Source organism: Hemiscyllium ocellatum, chromosome 31 (genome assembly GCF_020745735.1).
Source record: "Hemiscyllium ocellatum isolate sHemOce1 chromosome 31, sHemOce1.pat.X.cur, whole genome shotgun sequence".
Classification (NCBI taxonomy): domain Eukaryota; kingdom Metazoa; phylum Chordata; class Chondrichthyes; order Orectolobiformes; family Hemiscylliidae; genus Hemiscyllium; species Hemiscyllium ocellatum.
The window spans coordinates 52,075,430-52,094,402 of NC_083431.1; the positions used below are offsets into that span (position 1 = coordinate 52,075,430).

General features: G+C 43.7%; 1 protein-coding gene across 2 annotated transcripts in view; it reads right to left on the reverse strand.

Annotated features, from left to right (window-relative positions):
* rabep1 (rabaptin, RAB GTPase binding effector protein 1) overlaps positions 1-18,973 on the reverse strand; it is a 135,282-nt gene that overhangs the window by 38,025 nt on the left and 78,284 nt on the right. For both annotated transcript variants that reach the window (XM_060847962.1, XM_060847961.1), the window contains exons 11-13: positions 9,597-9,713; positions 6,229-6,327; positions 3,586-3,726 (exon numbers count right to left, since the gene is read on the reverse strand). In XM_060847962.1, coding sequence (XP_060703945.1) covers positions 3,586-3,726; positions 6,229-6,327; positions 9,597-9,713 — 357 coding nt within the window. The remainder of the gene's footprint in view (positions 1-3,585; positions 3,727-6,228; positions 6,328-9,596; positions 9,714-18,973) is intronic.

Consider the following 18,973-nt stretch of genomic DNA (forward strand, 5'->3'; position numbering starts at 1 on the left):
TGAATAAGTTGGTAAGAGTCTTTGTCAACATGCCAAATTTCCTTAGCCTCCTGAGGAAGTAGAGGAGTTGTTGTGCTTTCTTGACTGTCATGTTGATGTGTATGGACCAGGACAGATTATTGGAGATCACCACTCCCAGGAACTCGTCACTCTCAATCATCTCCACCTCAGCACCACTGATGCAGATAGGGCCGTGCCCTCCACTTTGTTTCCTGATGTCAATGATCAGCTCCTTCGTTTTGCTGATGTTGATGAAGGTTGTTGTCTTTACATCATTCCACGAAGCACGCAAATCTCTTTCCTATACTCTTTCCTGTCATTGAGATTTGACCTACAATGGCGATGTTGTCAGCATCTTTTTAAAGGGAGTTGGGATGGAATTTGACCATGCAGTCGTGAGTGTAAAAGGACTCATATGAGGGAGCTTAACACTTAACTGCCTCCTGGGTAACTAGGGGTGTGTAATAAATGTTGACCTGGCTAGGGGTGCCCACGTCCCCTGTATGAATAAAAAAAAAACGCAAAGGTGAAGATTATATTGAAGGATAGGGCAGGCCTACTCCTGTTCCTACATCTTTATGACTGAAGCTTGATGTATTAAACAGCCTCATTTTGTGCTGCATAATCTCTTCAAAAACAGCAACAAATGGGGAAAAGAAAGCACAACAGCAAGGTACACTTTTGAACTCCTTATTTACTTAGTGCTATTGACAGACCTTGAAGAGCTCACTGACAGCTAGAACAGCACCTGGCACCATTTTGCCAATTTGGAATGGGGAGTATAGAAGCCACAAAGACTACAAGTTAGAATCATAGAATACAATCCCTACAGCATGGAAAGAGGCCATTCGGCCCATTGGGTCTGCAGCAATCCTTTGAAGAGCTTCTTGCCCAAACCCAACCTTCTATCTGATCCCTATAACCCTACATTTCCCATGACCAACACACTGAGCCCACACATATTTTGGCACTGCGGGCAATTTATCATGATCAATCCACCTAAATTGCACATCTTTGGACTGTGGGAAGAAACCTGAACACCCAGAGGAAACCCATGCAGACACAGGGAGAATGGTTGTGTGTAGTTTGCATGGTCACCCAAGGTAGGTCTCTGGCACTGTGAGGCAGCAGTTCTAACCACTGATCTACCATTAAGCATCAGAGGAACTCTGCACTTTCAGAACTGGGAGAAATGAAATGCCACAAGCAGACTAGTCGCAATAGAAGTATTAAAAATAGGAGTAGTAGTAGTACATTCAGACATTTGAGAGTGCTCTGTTATTCAATATGATCATGACTGAGTACCCTCTACTCAGTATCCTGCTCCCACTTTTGCCCCAATACCTCTTGATCCTTTTAGCTCCAAGAATTATATTGAAATCCAGCTTGATAACTTTAATGTTTTGGCCTCAACCACTTTGTGGCAGAGAATTCCATAGACTCCCCACTCTCTGGGTGAAGACATTTTTCCTCATCCCAGTCCTAAATGGTCTACCCTACATCCTGAGACTGTGATCCCTGGTTCTAGACTCCAGTCCTGCACTTACCCTGTCTAATCCTGTCTCAATTTTACAGGTTTCTATAAGATCACCACTCAGTGTCAGTCCTGCCATCCTAGGAATCAGTTTGCAAACCTTCGCTGCACTCGCTCCGACAAGAAGATCAAAACTACACACAATACTCCAGGCCCAGTCCCACTAAGGCCCTGTACAATTGCAGCAAGATATTCCTACTCCTGTATTCAAATTCTCTCACAATAAAGGCCAACATACCATTTGCGTTCTTTAACAACTGCTGCACCTGCATGCTTACTCTCAGTGACTGCAGGACAGGGACACCCAGGTCTCACTGCACCTTCCCCTCTCCCAATCTATTACCATTCAGATAATAATTTGCCTTCTTGTTTTCCCTACCAAATTGGAACAACCTCAGATTATACTTCATCCGCCATGCAGTTGCCCACTCACTCAACGTGCCCAAATCATAGCAGAACATCCTCCTCACAGCTTGTCTTTCCATCTAGTTTTGTGTGTCTGCAAACTTGAAGATATTACATTTAGTTCCCTCATCTAAATCATTTATGTATTGTGAATTCAAAGTATGTGAGAAGATTTGTAGCTTGGGTACTCATTGTTGTGGTTCTGTTTGCTGAGCTGGTGGAGTATTGTGAATAGCTGGATCTAAACACTGATCCTTGTGGTACCTCACTAAATACTGTGTGACACTCAGACAATTAGCTATTTATTTCTACTCAGCTTCCCATCAGTGAACCAGTTTTCTATCCACATCAGCACACTATCCCCAATCCCACGCACGTTAATTTTACATGCTCATCTCTTGTGTGGGACCTTACTGAAAACCTCCCTGAAAGTCCAAGTAAACTACTGGCTCCTCCTAATCAACTCTGTTCGTTAAATCCTCAGAAAATTCCAGTAGATTTGTTAAGCAGGATTTTCCTTTCATAAATCCACACAGGTTCTGCCCAATCCTATCAATGCTTTCCAAGTGCTCTGCTGTTAACTCATTTATAATGAACAGTAGCACTTTCCCTATAGTTGATGTCAAGCTAATTCGTCTATCATTCCTGGCTTTATCTTTACCTTCTCTTTTAAATAGTGGGATTATGTTAGCTGCTCTCTAATCCATAGAAACTGTTCCAGAGTCTAGAGACTCTTGAATGATGACCACTATTATCCGAGTGATGAGTCAGTAAGCTATCAGTAGCTGGAATTGGGTCTAGCAGCTGACCAAACGGAAGTGAGAGTTCAAAATTACACACATAAGCTCCCTGCCAATTGTCACATGTAGAATTGCAAGCTGTCTGTAATAACAGAACTTTTTGACACAGGCACCTACAACAAATAAAACGATGGCTTCCTAGAACTGCTTGACATAGCAGTAAATCCTCAATCGCTTAGTCAATACATATTGGGTTAGAAGGCAAAGTTGTACCGTGCCACTACTATTCTGCTTCATTAATAGAGTCATAGAATCATACAGCATGGAAACCAACTCTTTGGTCCAACCAGTCCATGCCGACCATAATCCCAAACTAAACTAGTCCCACCTGCCTGCGCTTGGCCCATATCCCTCCAAACATTTCTTATTCATGTACTTATCTAAATGTCTCTTAAACATTATAATTGTACCCACATCCACCACTTCCCCTGGAAGTGATATGAAGGATCTGAATCACTCTCTGTATACAAAATTGCCTCTCATGTCTTTTCTAAATCTTTCTCCTCTTACCTTAAAAATATGATGTGGCAATTCAGGTTTTAGTTCCTGAAATGAATTTACAGGCTCATCTTTGAGCTGCTCAACTCCTTATACTCTTAAATTGTCACAATAGTGATCACAAATCTCCCTTGATTGAAGCACATAATCAAAACAGCAGTAGCTCCAAGAGACTGGAGTTGAAAGTGTATAGAATGGATACAAGAACTGAAGTAAACAATCTATAATGCAGCCTGGCATTCCTGCAAAACTAATTTTCCCCAAACTAATTCAATCCATGTCTCACTTCCACAGTTATCATAAACAAGTTAATATACTGATTCTTCTGATTTACATATATTCATTCACCTCCACAGTGTCTGGTGGAATGAAGTTCTCTCCCTGAAGAACAGACGAGTGGAGGCTGTGCTTCCCCTGAAGACTCTCGTTTTCCTTCTGCAGTCTCATCAGTTCCTCAGATACTTGTTCTCGTGACCGCATCAATACCGCCTTTAGGAAAGGCAACAAAAATTACAGAATAAACTGTCGAACATCAGCTTTAATTAAGTAAAACCCAGAGTCGTCAATTTTTAAACAGAAATAATGGTCTGGAAAATAATATCATGAACACATTTACTATAAACCTAAGAATGAGACAGCTTAGGCCTTTCAGTCCCTTGAGCTTGCTCCACCACTCGATAAGATCATGGTTGATTCAACTGTGACCTTAACTTTCCTATGTAACCCCCAATAACCATTGTGTTCAGTCAATCAAAATTCTAACTTAGCATTAAAATATTCAACGACCCAGCCATGATTGCTTTCTGGAGAAGAGAATTCCACATAACAACAATCCTTTGAAGGGCTCCTCATCTCTGCCTTAAATGGAAAACCCTTTACTTTTAAAACGGGTACCTAGTTGTGAACTCTCCCAGAAGGGGGACATAAGACATCACCAGATCAAAATCTCCTCAGGATCTTATAAGTTGCAATAAGAGCACCCTTCATTCTTCTAAATGCCAATCCAGTCTGTCCAATCTTTCCTCATAATACCACCTCTTCAGGCCAGAAATCAAGTCAAGTGCACCTTTGCTGAACTGCTTCTAATGCAATTCTCTCCTTTCTTAAATAAGGATTCCAAATCTGTAGCACTCCGATATGGTCTTAACAACACACTATACCACTACAGCAAATTCCCCTGCTTTTATATTCCATTACCTTTGCAATAAACATGAATATTCTACCTGCCTTCTTAATCATCTGCTATACCTGCACACCAATGCTTTGTCATTCCATGTACCAGGATATCCAGATCCCTATGAGCCTCAGAGTTCTGAAAATTCACTCCATTTAAATATTATATTGCTTTTCTATTCTTCCCACAAAAGTGGACTAGTGCACATTTTCTTACATCATCACCATCTGCCAAATGTTCACTCACTCACTTAACCTACCTATATCCCTATTCAGACCACTTCACAACCTCATCTTTTAACCATCTCTGAACCATCAGCAGTGGCAGCTTCAGAGGCGGGTTGGATACAGAGTCAGCCAACCTGACAGCCCAGGAGCAGGACACTTCTGCATGGATTGGGACTCTGGGCGGTGGCACGGTGCGGGCTGGTGTAGCCCTTAGTGGGTCTCTGGGCAGCGGCACGGTGTGGGCTGGTGTAGCCCTTAGTGGGTCTCTGGCAGCGGCACACTGTGGGCTGGTGTAGCCCAGAGTGGGACTCTGGGCAGCGGCACGGTGCGGGCTGGTGTAGCCCAGAGTGGGACTCTGGCAGCGGCACGGTGTGGCCCAGAGTGGGACTCTGGCAGCGGCACGGTGTGGGCTGGTATAGCCCGGAGTGGGACTCTGGCAGTGGCACGGTGTGGGCTGGTGTTGCCCAGAGTGGGACTCTGGCAGCGGCACGGTGTGGGCTGGTGTATCCTGGAGTAGGACTTTGGCAGCGGCACAGCGTGGGCTGGTGTAGCCCAGAGTGGGTCTCTGGCAGTGGCAAGGTGTGGGCTGGTGTAGCCCAGAGTGGGATTCTGGCAGTGGCACGGTGTGGGCTGGTGTAGCCCAGAGTAGTCCTCTGGCAGCGGCACAGTGTGGGCTGGTGTAGCCCAGAGTGGGTCTCTGGCAGCGGCACAGTGTGGGCTGGTGTAGCCCAGAGTGGGTCTCTGGCAGCGGCACAGTGTGGGCTGGTGTAGCCCAGAGTGGGTCTCTGGCAGCGGCACAGTGTGGGCTGGTGTAGCCCAGAGTGGGTCTCTGGCAGCGGCACAGTGTGGGCTGGTGTAGCCCAGAGTGGGTCTCTGGCAGCGGCACAGTGTGGGCTGGTGTAGCCCAGAGTGGGTCTCTGGCAGCGGCACAGTGTGGGCTGGTGTAGCCCAGAGTGGGTCTCTGGCAGCGGCACAGTGTGGGCTGGTGTAGCCCAGAGTGGGTCTCTGGCAACGGCACAGTGTGGGCTGGTGTAGCCCAGAGTGGGTCTCTGGCAGCGGCACAGTGTGGGCTGGTGTAGCCCAGAGTGGGTCTCTGGCAACGGCACAGTGTGGGCTGGTGTATCCTGGAGCAGGATTGTAACAGTGGAGAAGGAAGAGTTGGACTTCCTTTAAGTTATCTTTCCTTAATTTTAAATTTTATTTTTAAGTTAACATGAGTGGGACCCATGCATAGCGATGGCACACACTTTTCACTGTATTCAATATCAAATACACGTGATAATAAATTCAAATACACTTTCCCAGACCACTGCTTGGGATTGAATTGGCTTCCTTTGAAATGGCTATTTGCTGATAAGGCTATGATGTAAACAAATGGTTTCAGTTATGTAATGCCCTTTCACATCAATGATCAATAGAACAGACAAACCTTTTCAGCTAATTGGCAGAAGGAGAACTCTACTTCAAGTACTACTCAACCATTACTGCCCAGTGAAACAACCATTAACCCCCAGTTGTATAACTCACTGCTCTATTAAAATAGGTACAACCAAAACATATGATTCTGCCTCCTGGACAGATGCAACGTACCATTTGCTCCTGGGTGCTTCGCTTGGCTTGGGAAAACAACTGCTGTAAGCTGGTAAGCAAGGTGTCAGCATCTTGTGCACGCTGGACCAGTCGAGAGACCTGGGAGAGTAAAATACAAGAGATGAGGTATGTTGAAGCAAGGAATGGACTCCAATAAAATAGACCATTACTACTGCAGCTAGTGATGATTTCCATCAACTTCACCTGCCCTTCTACAAAGACAGACAATTGGATCTTACACATCTACACTGAGGCCTGGTTTCCTTGTCTTGTCTGAGGCATAGCACCCCTGGCATTCAGACATTCTCTCAGAAGTGTTGGCCTGGATTGTAGCATTTAGGAATGTAACCTTAACTCTGTCTTCTTGCTTGGAGACAAGCACGCTACTGATGAGTCGCTAAAAGAGCACTGAAGTGCTGAAAAAAGCATTGTTTGGATTAAAATCACAGAATTGTTACAGTGCAGGACAGAAGTAATCACTCATTGTGTCTGGCAGGTTCTCTGGATGAGCAATTCCTAGCTTCTCCCTGTAACCCTGCACATCCTTCGTTTCAGTAGCAATCTAAATCTGTTTTTAACATTTTAGTTGAAGCAGCCTCTGCCGTGCCCTTTGATAATGCATTCCAGACTTGGACTACTCACTGTGTGAGAAGGGATCTCCTCGTGTTGTGATCAAAGGTGTGTGATTTTTCACATATTAATATCATTTACTTTTAAGAGTTTGGATTTTAAACTAGTGACAAGTTAAGTTTTGGTCCGTTTGTGTGAAGAGATTTTAAAATTAAGTCAGTCAGTCGTTTTGGAATTATGATTTATGGAATTTTGGAATTAAAACCAGTATGTTCCCCATGGAATGTTTTTAGTTCAGATCAATGTGTTTGGTTAGAAATCTGCACTAGTTGTTCACAACTGAGATGTCCAAGATGTCAGTTAGGTGAATGTTCCAAAGGAAAGGCTTCATAGCTCACAGGACAGGAACGGAGGGAAAAGTAATTGTGATACCTCTAGATTGGGCAGGGATGGAAACTTGCTACAGGTTGTGAATAACTGTAAAATGATGGTGTTGGTTAGTAGTTAGGATTTTGTTTTGCAGGATGTTTGAAATTTTTAAAACTGTCTTATGTTTAGATAGTATGGTTTGCTCTATTTTATTTTTATTTCTTTGCGTAATACTCTTTTGTATTATTATTCTGTGTTATTCTTAAAACCAAATCTGTAGTCATGTGTGTTTACTTTTCTGTAAAAGACAACCACATTAAGTTAATAATTGATCAAGCCAGCTTTAGTTCTGGGATCTGACCTGTCTGGTAATAACATCAGCTGAAACCATAACAACACTGCTTTTGCTTCTTTGACCATTACTTTAAATCTGTGTCCTCTCACTTTCAAATAGGCATCTTCATAACTGAAAAATTACTTAGCCCTGGAACGACTTTCATGAATCTTTTCTGAATTCTGTCATCATTCCTGAAGGATGGTGTCCAGAAATGGATGCACCACTCCAGTTGAGGCCATGCCAGTGTTCAATATAAAATCTTTGCTCCTGCGTTCTATTAATAAAGCCTAGGATATTGTATGCTTCATTAGTCAGACCGTCAACCTCCTGTGACACCTTCAGTGACTTATACACATATACATCTAGGTCCTTCTGCACTCACATTAGAGCTGTACTCTTTATATGTAATTGCCTTTCCATGTTCTTCCTACTAAAAGGAATCACATCACTATTCTCACACTGGACATCATTTGCCATGTGTCCATGCATTCAACCAACTTGTCCACAAGAGATATGCAGTGTTTTGACGTTGTAATAGTGAAACTTGTGAAAACATGTTTCTGCAATAAAAGCACTGTTTTGCTTGAGGTAACTGATTAAGGTTTAAATAATGTAGTCCAGCAGAGTGTTTTAGAATAACATTTGAAAATCATTAATATAGGATAAGAATGGAAGTGATGCTAGATGTTATTGCTGAGGTACAGAATATACCAGTTGATTTAATTGATTTTTAACCAAATAGGTATGAGTAAGGGTCCACTGGATGGCTAAGTAAATTTATTGAGTGGTCAAAAGTGCAATTTTATATTTTCTGTCACAATATTCAAGCAAATCACAGTACTTTCCAGCCAATGATGATCTTTTAAAGTGTAGACACTGTAACGATATAGGAAGTGGGGCTGCTGGTATTTACATGGGAAGGTCCCACAAACAGCACTGACGTAAAACATCACTTCAACTTACTTGTTGAAGTAAAAGCAAAATACTATAGACATTAGAAATTTGATCCATCCACAATGCTGAATATTTTCAACAGTTTATATTTTATTGGTGATGTTGGTTGAGACAAATGGTGACCATTTTCTTTGAAGAGAGTCATGGATCTCTACTCTCCATGGATCCATCTAAGAGGAAAGGTGGGGTCTCATTCACTTGTTTGAAAATCGTCTTCAGTATAATTTGTTCTCAGTATTGCCTAAAGTAACAGCCTGGCTTATAGGAAGTATCTGGATTGGCTTTGGCAAAGTAGGTGAGTATGTTAACATACAAGTTAAGTTAACCTTAACAGTTAAAACATTGCTAGATAAGCAATGACAGATATTTAAGGAGCTGCTTCATAAAATGCAATCAAGATGGACTTCAAGAAAAGCAAACTATCACGAAGGAAGTTAAAGATGGTATCAAATTAAAAGATTGGTGTTGGGTAGAAGATTGGGAAGACTTTAGAAAATAGTAACCAAAAAGTACAAAATATTACCTAATTTCTGACTTTATTGTGAGAATAAATTAGGAAGAAATTTTAAGACATTCCCTAGTAGTACAGATATAACTATCTTGAAGGCTTGTCATTACTTGGATTCATATACTTACTGTAGGTTTAATGTGGAGGTGCCAGTGTTGGACTGGGGTGGACAAAGTTAAAAATCACACAACACCAGTTTAGAGTCCAACTGGTTTATTTGGAAGCACTAGCTTTGTGATTTTTAACTGCTATAGGTTTGACCTTGTTGCATTCATATTATTTTACTGGATTTGGGGGACATGGGGAGTAGTATGGGAAATGATGTTGTCAAATATTGCAAACTAAATTTGTCACTTTAACAGGTACTTGTATTTTATCACAGACCACAATACCCAGATCCACAACAGACATTAGTCATTTTCCTTTGCTGCCATTTGTTGATTTCACTGGAATAATTGAATATTTGTGAAAGTGATGATTCAATGACCTAAATAGCTAGATTGTGTTCAATTATGCTACTCAGTGCTGCTAGAACCTGATTCAAAATAAACACCTACTACAAAAAGCTTTTATCAGCAAGTCAGTGTATCTAATTTCAAGTATTAGTAATGCTATGTCTGCTCCTGGTACCTGGCTACTAGTGTCATCGGAGCTCTGTTTGACATAATCCTCCAGCTCCTGTTTCTCCTTCATTGTTCTCTCAAGCTGCTCATTTGCCTGTCGTAGCATCACCTGTAGTTTCTTTACCTGCAGTTAAGCAGATGAACACATTATCAGAAAGAGCCCACTGTATAAAATCATTTTTACACAAGACAAACTGATTTCAATGAGGTTAAATTCAATCTCTTGTGAGGAACAGAGGAGGTCACTGATCTAAGTGAATAGAAATAGTTAATGCTCTGTGAGGAAAGAATGTGAGCACATGCGAAGGGAGAGAGTGCGCAAGAGACAATCAGAGAGTTATTAAGTGACTCATGGAAAATAATTGACAGAAAGTGAGAATCATAAAGCAACACAGACCTTAAAACATTAACAGTAATCATTAACTTGTCTGCCCTCAACGAGTGATGACTGGCTCATGTGACCACAATTTTGGTTTCCAGTGAATACAAAACGTTGTCAACTGTTTTAAAAAATAACTTTCTTCTTTAAATATTTTGAATACATTAAGCAGTAGATGTTTCCACGGGCAGGTAATACACTGGCCATGAACTGCATTCAGATTGTACAATTCACAGTATGTGCCCTTCTCTCTCACACAAGAATTTTAATCATATATGTCATAATTACCAGTATAATATTGCTATATGCTGTTTCTCACACTTAGTTCTTGTAATTACTCTCAATAGAATTGGTTCATAAAAGCAGCTAAACAAAAAACAGAAAAACACAACATTCAACTTTTAACACGCAAATCTCAGAGTTAGTTGGTATTATTTCCACAATGAAACACTTTAATGTTGAGAACACCAATCAGTGGGATGCTGCAAACTTTAGAAAGCATTGAAACTTACTGAAAACCTATAGCTTTCTAGGCACAGTTCACATTTGCTGCAAAATATAGAGTATCTGGCTTTATTTCATGAAAAGCTTATGATCTAAAAATCTCTGTGGTTTATAAATGTAGAAATTTGCTGAAAATAAATTCCACGTTTGCACAAATACACCGCATATCATTACATTCCTGTGCCAAAATTAACCAGCCTTCCGGTCCGTTCTAGTACCTTGGCTGGAACACTAGCAATTTCCATCCTACTTCCCACAATGATCAAGGATGCATGAAAAACTACCAACACTTTTAAAGTTCCCATTACATATTTTTTATCCTATCCAATCATTATTGCTATGTTGGCAGAGTCCTCTTCAAAGTCTCCACGATTGGGTGGCACAGTGGCACAGTGGTTAGCACTGCTGCCTCACAGCGCCAGAGACCAGGGTTCAATTCCCACCTCAGGTGACTGACTGTGTGGAGTTTGCACATTCTCCCAGTGTCTGCGTGGGTTTCCTCCGGGTGCTCCAGTTTCCTCCCACAGTCCAAAGATGTGCAGGTTAGGTGAATTGGCCATGCTAAATTGCCCGTAGTGTTAGGTAAAGGGGTAAATGTAGGGGTATGGGTGGGTTGCGCTTCGGCGGGTCGGTGTGGACTTGTTGGGCTGAAGGGCCTGTTTCCACACTGTAAGTAATCTAATCTAAGTAATCTAATTTCTTTGTTTCTCTTAACAGCCTAGGAAACATTTCATCTAGGTTGGCAATTAGATAATTCCATCCAGTATTTCACAGCCCTCACCATCTTCAGCAACAATGCTTTTGTCAATACCCTTCTTTTGAAGCCAAGGACACAGTATTCATTAAGAACCACGTGGGCAGCACAGTGGCTCAGTGGTTAGCACTACTGCCTCACAGCGCCAGGGACCTGGGTTCGATTCCAGCCTTGGGCAACTATCTGTGTGGAGTTTGCATGTTCTCCCAGTGTCTGCGTGGGTTTCCTCCGGGTATCCCAGTTTCCTTCCACAATCCAAAGATGTGCACATCAGATGAATTGGCCGTGATAAATTGTCCGTAGTGTTAGGTGCATTAGGCAGGGGTAAATATAGGGTCAGGGTGGGTTACTCTTCAGAGGGTTGGTGTGGACTTATTGGGCCGAAGGGCCTGTTTCCATACTGTAGGGAATCTAATCTAATCAAAAACCATGCCCACATCTTCCACACTCGCCCTCAAGGTTATATTTTTGGACTAAAATATCCTCTACATGGTTATCTTTATTTATCTTGACACTTTATGCATTTATAAATGAGCTTTGGATAATCCTTGATTTAGAGAAAGTGAGAACTGGAAATGCTAGAGGGTCAGAATCGAAAAGTGTAGCGCTGGAAGAAGCACTGCCGGTCAGGCAGCATCCGAGGAGCAGGAGAGTCGACGTTTTGGGCATAAGCCTGTCATCAGGAATTGGGGGAGGGTGCTGAGAGATAAATAGGAGGGTGGGAGTGGGAACAGGGGAAGGTGGCTGGGAATGCAAATAGGTGGATGTAGGTGAGGAGTGATTTGATAGGTTGGTGGGGAGCATGGAGCAGATAGGTAGGAAGGAAGTTGTACAGATAGGACAGGTCAAAAGAGGGGTGCCAGGTTGGAGGCTTGGATCTGGGGGGGGGAGGGGGGGGGGGGGGGGGGGGGGGGATGTGGAGAAAAGAGGACAGATTTCGAAACCAGTGAAGGCAACATTGATGCCATATAGTTGAAGGGTCCCAAGACAGAAAATGAGGTGCTCTTCCTCCAGATGTCTGGTGGATTAGATTTGGCAGTGGTGGTGGCCCAGGACTTGCATGTCCTTGGTGGAGTGGGAAGGGATTTGAAGTGGTTGGCCACAGGGCAACGGGGATGGTTGGTGCGTGTGTCCCAGAGATGTTTCCAAAACACTGCAAGTTGGCATTCTGTCTCGCCGACATAGAAGAGACTATATCGAGAGCAACGGATATTGTAGATGAACTGGATGAATATGCAGGAAAACCTCTGCCGGATATGAAAAGATCCTTTAGGGCCTTGGATGAAGGTGAGTGGGGAGGCACAGGCACATGTTTTACACCTCTTGCGGTAGCAAGAGAAGGTACTGGATGTAGAGGCTGGGTTGGTGGGGAGCATGGACCTAACAAGGGAGTCACGGAGGGAATGGTGTCTGCAGAATGCAGATAGAGGTGTGGAGGGAAATATGTCTCTGGTGATGGAGCAGAAATGGTGGAGGATAATGCGCTGTACCTGGATATTAGTGGGGTGGAAGGTGAGAATCAGGGGGTTCTATCCTTGTTGTGTTTGGAGGGCTGGGGTTCAAGGGCGGAGGTGTGGGGAGTGGAGGAGATGTGCTGGAGGGTATTGATGATCACATGGGAGGAGAAATTGCAGTCCTGGAAATAGGAGGCTATCTGGGATGTCCTGGAACAGAATTGCTCCTCCTCGAAGTAGATACTGTGGAGCCGGACAAATTGGAAGTTAGGGATCATGTTTTTACAGGAGGGAGATGGGAAGTGGTGTAGTCCAGGCAGCTGTGGGAGTTGGTGAATGTCTGTGTTGAGTCAGTTGCTGGAGATAGAGAGGTCCAGGGAAGGGAGACAGGTGTCTGAGATTGCCCAGGAGAACTTAAGGTCAGGGTGGAAGGCATTAGTGAAGTTGATGAACTGTTCCACCTCCTAGTGGCAGCATGATATGGTGATAATACAGTCATCAATGTAGCAGAGGAAGAGGTGGGGATGGTGCCAGTGTAACTGCGGAAGATGGACTGTTCCACATATCCTATGAAGGTGTCCATGGCTATCCCTTTAGCATGAAGGAAGTGGAAGGATTCAAAGGAGACATTGTTGAGGGTGAAGACTAGTTCCCCACATTCCTGATGAAGAGCTTATGCTTGACTCTCCTCTCCTTGGCTGTGCTTTTCCAGTACCATGCTTTCTGACTGAGGTCTAGTTCCATCAATTGGATGAGTGTGTTGGTGAAGGGGCATTGGTTGGGTCAGTAGGAGAGGAAGAAATGGAGGGCTTGGAGGCCTTCGCCATGGTGAATGAATGTGTAAAGAGACTGGATATCCATGGTGAAGATGAGATGTTGACTCAAATTGCCTTTATTTTTTTCATGCCCTCTGTTTTGTTAATTCACTTTTTCATTCACTCCAACACTTGCTAGGCTCCTTCTGTTTTCTTTGCACGTTTAACTCTTGATGTCTAACAAACTTCCTTTGCTTGCCTTGTTCAACCCTGCATATACTTTGACATCTTGACCACCTAATTTAGGTGTTGCCAATGAAATTGCACATAGAGCTCTCTATTTTTTCATTATGCTCCCCACTTGTCTGGAATGGTACAGCTTCATCAGCACAATCAGGAAAATCTTGACACCATCAGGAAAAACACCTTGTTTCAAAGGCATCCTACCCATCCCCATTGATAAACAATGGTAGCAGAATGTAGGTTTACAAGAAGCACCTCAACTCAAAAAACCCTATTTCAACAGCATTTCCAAAACCTGTGACCTCCACCATCTAGAAGGTCCATGTCAACAACCATATAGGAACACCTCTACCTGCAAAGTCCTTCCAAAAGTCATCCAACAGCCTTGCTTGGAACTATATTGTCATTCCTTCATTGTTGTTCAGTCAAAATCCTGGAATTCCCTTCTTAACAGCACGAATATATATCCTTATATCCAAGAAACTGCAGCAGTTCAAGAAGACAACTCACCACCATCTTCTCCAAGACAATTACGGATGGGTGATGATGCAGGCCCAGCCAGCAATGCCCAGATTCCATGAACAAATACAAAAAAAAACAAAGTAACTTGATAAATATAGGTGACAAGGTCAGGGCCTAGTAGAGATCTCTGGGGAATCACCACTTGCTACATCAATATCCAGGATTGTTCCCTCCAGCCGGGCTGAGCTGTTCTGAAGAAAAATCAGATCAGATCAGATTCATAACATTATCTCTTTTTCGCTCTGCAGATGCTGCCTGACCTGATGAATTTCTCCAGAATTTTATGTTTTTATTTCAGATTTCCAGCATCTGCAGAATTTTGCTTTTATTCTTCACAGTTTGGCTTTCCTACATGTGACAGGCTGGGTTTTGTGAGAAAAATCAAAGGAATTACAGAAAATGACCAGCGCAATCACTGAAGCACCAATCACATAATCTAATTTCATATCTAAGTCATGCTGCAGGAAATTCCTTTGAGGAAATTCTTTACAGGCAGCTTTTAGGAGCACAAATTGGTATTGTAAACTGTAGTGTTCCCTTCTCATGTGTTTCGGAAACACCATCCGTGAATTACAGTTCCAGGTTCGGACAGAAATTTAATTTACTTCAACCAAATTAGTCATTTTCGCCTACTTTTTGGTTGGAATTTGTCGGGGGTGGGGGGTAATTAAGACATAATCACTCAGCTTTCTGTTGGTTCAGTAGATAGTTTCCTGCTCTTTTCGGTCTAATGCCTGAGAGGTCAGACGGTCCAGAGTACCTCACGCATGTGAAATTTAATTATGTTGAATATTAAGTAATTATTGCACACTACTGCACCTAAAAATACATTGCTGTACTATGACCCACAGAACACATGCTGCTGAAATGCCTTTTAAGGTTGCAGGTATTGCCACCCTCAGGTGGCACATCCTAAGCACATGAAACACAACCATCTGCATTTTGCTGTCAGCAGTAAAGTGATAACATGTACCATTGACATCAAACAAAGCTGGCACGGTGGCACAGTCGTTAGCACTGCTGTCTCACAGCGCCAGAGACCCGGGTTCAATTCCCACCTCAGGCAACTGACTGTGTGGAGTTTGCACATTCTCGCCGTGTCTGCATGGGTTTCCTCTGGGAGCTCTGGTTTCCTCCCACAGTCCAAAAATGCGCAGGTTAGGTGAATTGGCCATGGTAAATTGTCCGTAATGTTAGGTGAAAGGGAATGGTTGTGCTTCAGTGGGTCGGTGTGGACTTGTTGGGCCGAAGAGCCTGTTTCATCACGGTATGCAATCTAATCTAATGCTGCCCACAAAGATTAAACGGTGTCTATGGCAGAAATTTCCCTTTTATCCAGAAGTTAAATCTGTAAATCAAGGGGGCATCTTGACATGCAGCAATAGTCACATCAACAGGGAGGCAGCTAACTAATCAAAATGTAAGTTTCCACAGGTTGAAAGATAATAGACTTTTAAAATTGAAAAATAGGAATCATAATGGCGAAATTTGACAGTTTAATAGAAAATTAGTTTTTCAAGGTCAGTGAACATGTTTAGTAGTTACTATCAAATTAGAACTTTAGTTAAAAGCTGAGTCATTTAATAAGTGCAACATTTTGCAGTTTTTTTACAACATGATTAATGGCAATTAGATGGACTTTCTTGTTCACTTTCGATTGTAACGGACATAGTATCCTTTGGGAACGTCTACATTATACCAGAAGTAAAATTACCAAAAACCAAGTCTCGTGAAGTTGCAATCTTTTTAAGTGGGACAGTGAACATTTCGCAGCCATTACCATAGTAAATTCAAGTCGTCGTGCTATAATTAGCACCTTTATTCCCCTGTCACTTTTGATTTTGTATTCTCTTTCTTCCATTCGGATTTATTGCTGTGTAGTTTTGAACCAAAGTGTGATAACTGATGTGCACGCGAAAGTATAATATCGAGACTCCATGGCAGCGTGAATGCAACATTAATAACCGAGAAACATAACTGCACTCATATTTTGAAGTCATCCATCCTGTCCTAATTATTATATACTATAAGTGACTCCATCTAGATTTGTAGAGTCATAGAGATGTACAGCAAGGAAAGAGACCCTTTGGTCCAACTTGTCTATGTCAACCAGATATCCCAACCCAATCTAGTCTGACCTGCCAACACCTGGCCCATATCCCTCCAAGCCATTCCTATTCATATACCCATCCAGATTCTTTTTAAATGTTGTAATTGTACTCGCCTCCACCACTTCCTCTGGCAGCTCATTCCATAAGTGGCAGTTCATTACATACACATACCATCCTCTGCATGAAAATGTTGCCCCTGAGGTCTCTTTTATATCTTTCTAAACCCAGGCCCTCTAGTCCTGGACTCCCCCACCCCAGGAAAAAAACTTTGTCTATTTAGCCTATCCATGCCCCTCATGATTTTTTATAAACCTCTATAAGGTCACCCCTCAGCCTCCAACGCTGCAGGGAAAACAGCCCCAGCCTATTCAACCTCTCCCTGTAGCTCAAATCCTCCAACCCTGGCAACATCCTTGTAAATCCTTTCTGAAGCCTTTCAAGTTTCACAACATCCTTCCAATAGGAAGGCGACCAGAACTGCATGCAATATTCCAAAAGTGGCCTAACCAATGTCCTGTACAGCCGCAACATGACCTCCCAACTCCTGTACTCAATACTCTGACCAATAAAGGAAAGCATACCAAACGCCTTCTTCACTATCCTATCTACCTGCGACTCTACTTTGAAGGAGCTTTGAACCAACACTCAAGGTCTCCTTGATCAGCAACACTCCCTTGCACCTTATCATTAAGTGTATAAGTCCTGCTAAGATTTGCTTTCCTAAAATGCAACACCTCACATTTATTTAAATTAAACTCCATCTGCCACTCCTCAGCCCATTGGCCCATCTGATCAAGATCCCGTTGTAATTTGAGGTAACCCTCTTCGCTGTCCACTATACCTCTAATTTTGGTGTCATCTGTAAACTTACTACTTATACCTCTTATGCTCACATCCAAATCTTTTATATAAATGACGAAAAGTAGTGGACCCAGCACGGATCATTGTGGCACTCCACTGGTCACAGGCCTCCAGTCTGAAAAACAACCCTCCACCACCACCCTCTGTCTTCTACCTTTGAGCCAGTTCTGTATCCAAATGGCTAGTTCTCCTTGTATTCTAGGAGATCTAACCTTGCTAACCAGTCTCCCATGGGAAACCATGTCAAACACCTTACTGAAGTCCATATAGATCATGTTCACCTTTCTGCCTTCATCAATCCTCTTTGTTATTTCTTCAAAAAACTCAATCAAGTTTGTGAGACATAATTTCCCATGCACAAAGCCATGCTATTTTGGCGCTGCCTCGTGCTCCCACGAGGAGGTTGAACAGTTCATCCACTTTACCAACACCTTCCACCCCGACCTCAAATTCACCTGGACCGTCTCAGACTCCTCCCTCCCCTTCCTAGGCCTTTCCATTTCTATCTCGAGCGACCGAATCAACACAGACATCTACTATAAACCGACTGACTCCCACAGCTACCTAGACTACACCTCCTCCCACCCTGCCCCCTGTAAAAACGCCATCCCATATTCCCAATTCCTTCCTCTCCGCCACATCTGCTCCCAGGAGGACCAGTTCCAATACTGTACAGCCTAGATGGCCTCCTTCTTCAAAGTCCGCAGACTCCCCCCAGACGTGATCGACAATGCCCTCCACCGCATCTCCTCCACTTCCCGCTCCTCTGCCCTTGAGCCCCACCCCTCCAACCGCCACCAGGACAGAACCCCACTGGTTCTCACCTACCACCCCACCAACCTCCGTATACAGCATATCATCCGCCGTCATTTCCGCCACCTCCAAACGGACCCCACCACCAGGGAAATATTTCCCTCCCCTCCCCTATCAGCGTTCCGAAAAGACCACTCCCTCAGTGACTCCCTCGTCAGGTCCACACCCCCCCACCAACCCAACCTCCACTCCCGGCACCTTCTCCTGCAACCGCAGGAAATGCAAAACTTGCGCCCACACCTCCTCCCTTACCTCTCTCCAAGGCCCCAAGGGATCCTTCCATATCCGCCACAAATTCACCTGCACCTCCACACACATCATCTATTGCATCCGCTGCACCCGATGTGGCCTCCTCTATATTGGGGAGACGGGCCGCCTACTTGCGGAACGCTTCAGGGAACACCTCTGGGACGCCCGGACCAACCAACCCAACCACCCCGTGGCTCAACACTTTAACTCCCCCTCCCACTCCACCAAGGACATGCAGGTCCTTGGACTCCTCCATCGCCAGAACATAAATACACGATGGTTGGAGGAAGAGCACCTCATCTTCCGCCTGGGAACCCTCCAACCACAAGGGATGAACTCAGATTTCTCCAGTTTCCTCATTTCCCCTCCCCCCACCTTGTCTCAGTCGATTCCCTCGAACTCAGCACCGCCCTCCTAACCTGCAATCTTCTTCCTGACCTCTCCGCCCCCACCCCACTCCGGCCTATCACCCTCACCTTGACCTCCTTCCACCTATCACATCTCCATCGCCCCTCCCCCAAGTCCCTCCTCCCTACCTTTTATCTTAGCCTGCTGGGCACACTTTCCTCATTCCTGATGAAGGGCTTATGCCCGAAACATCGATTCTCCTGTTCCTTGGATGCTGTCTGACCTGCTGCGCTTTAACCAGCAACACGTTTTCAGCTCTGATCTCCAGCATCTGCAGACCTCACCTTTTAGCCTGATCAGTCCCAGCCTTTCCAAATTCATCTGCATCCTG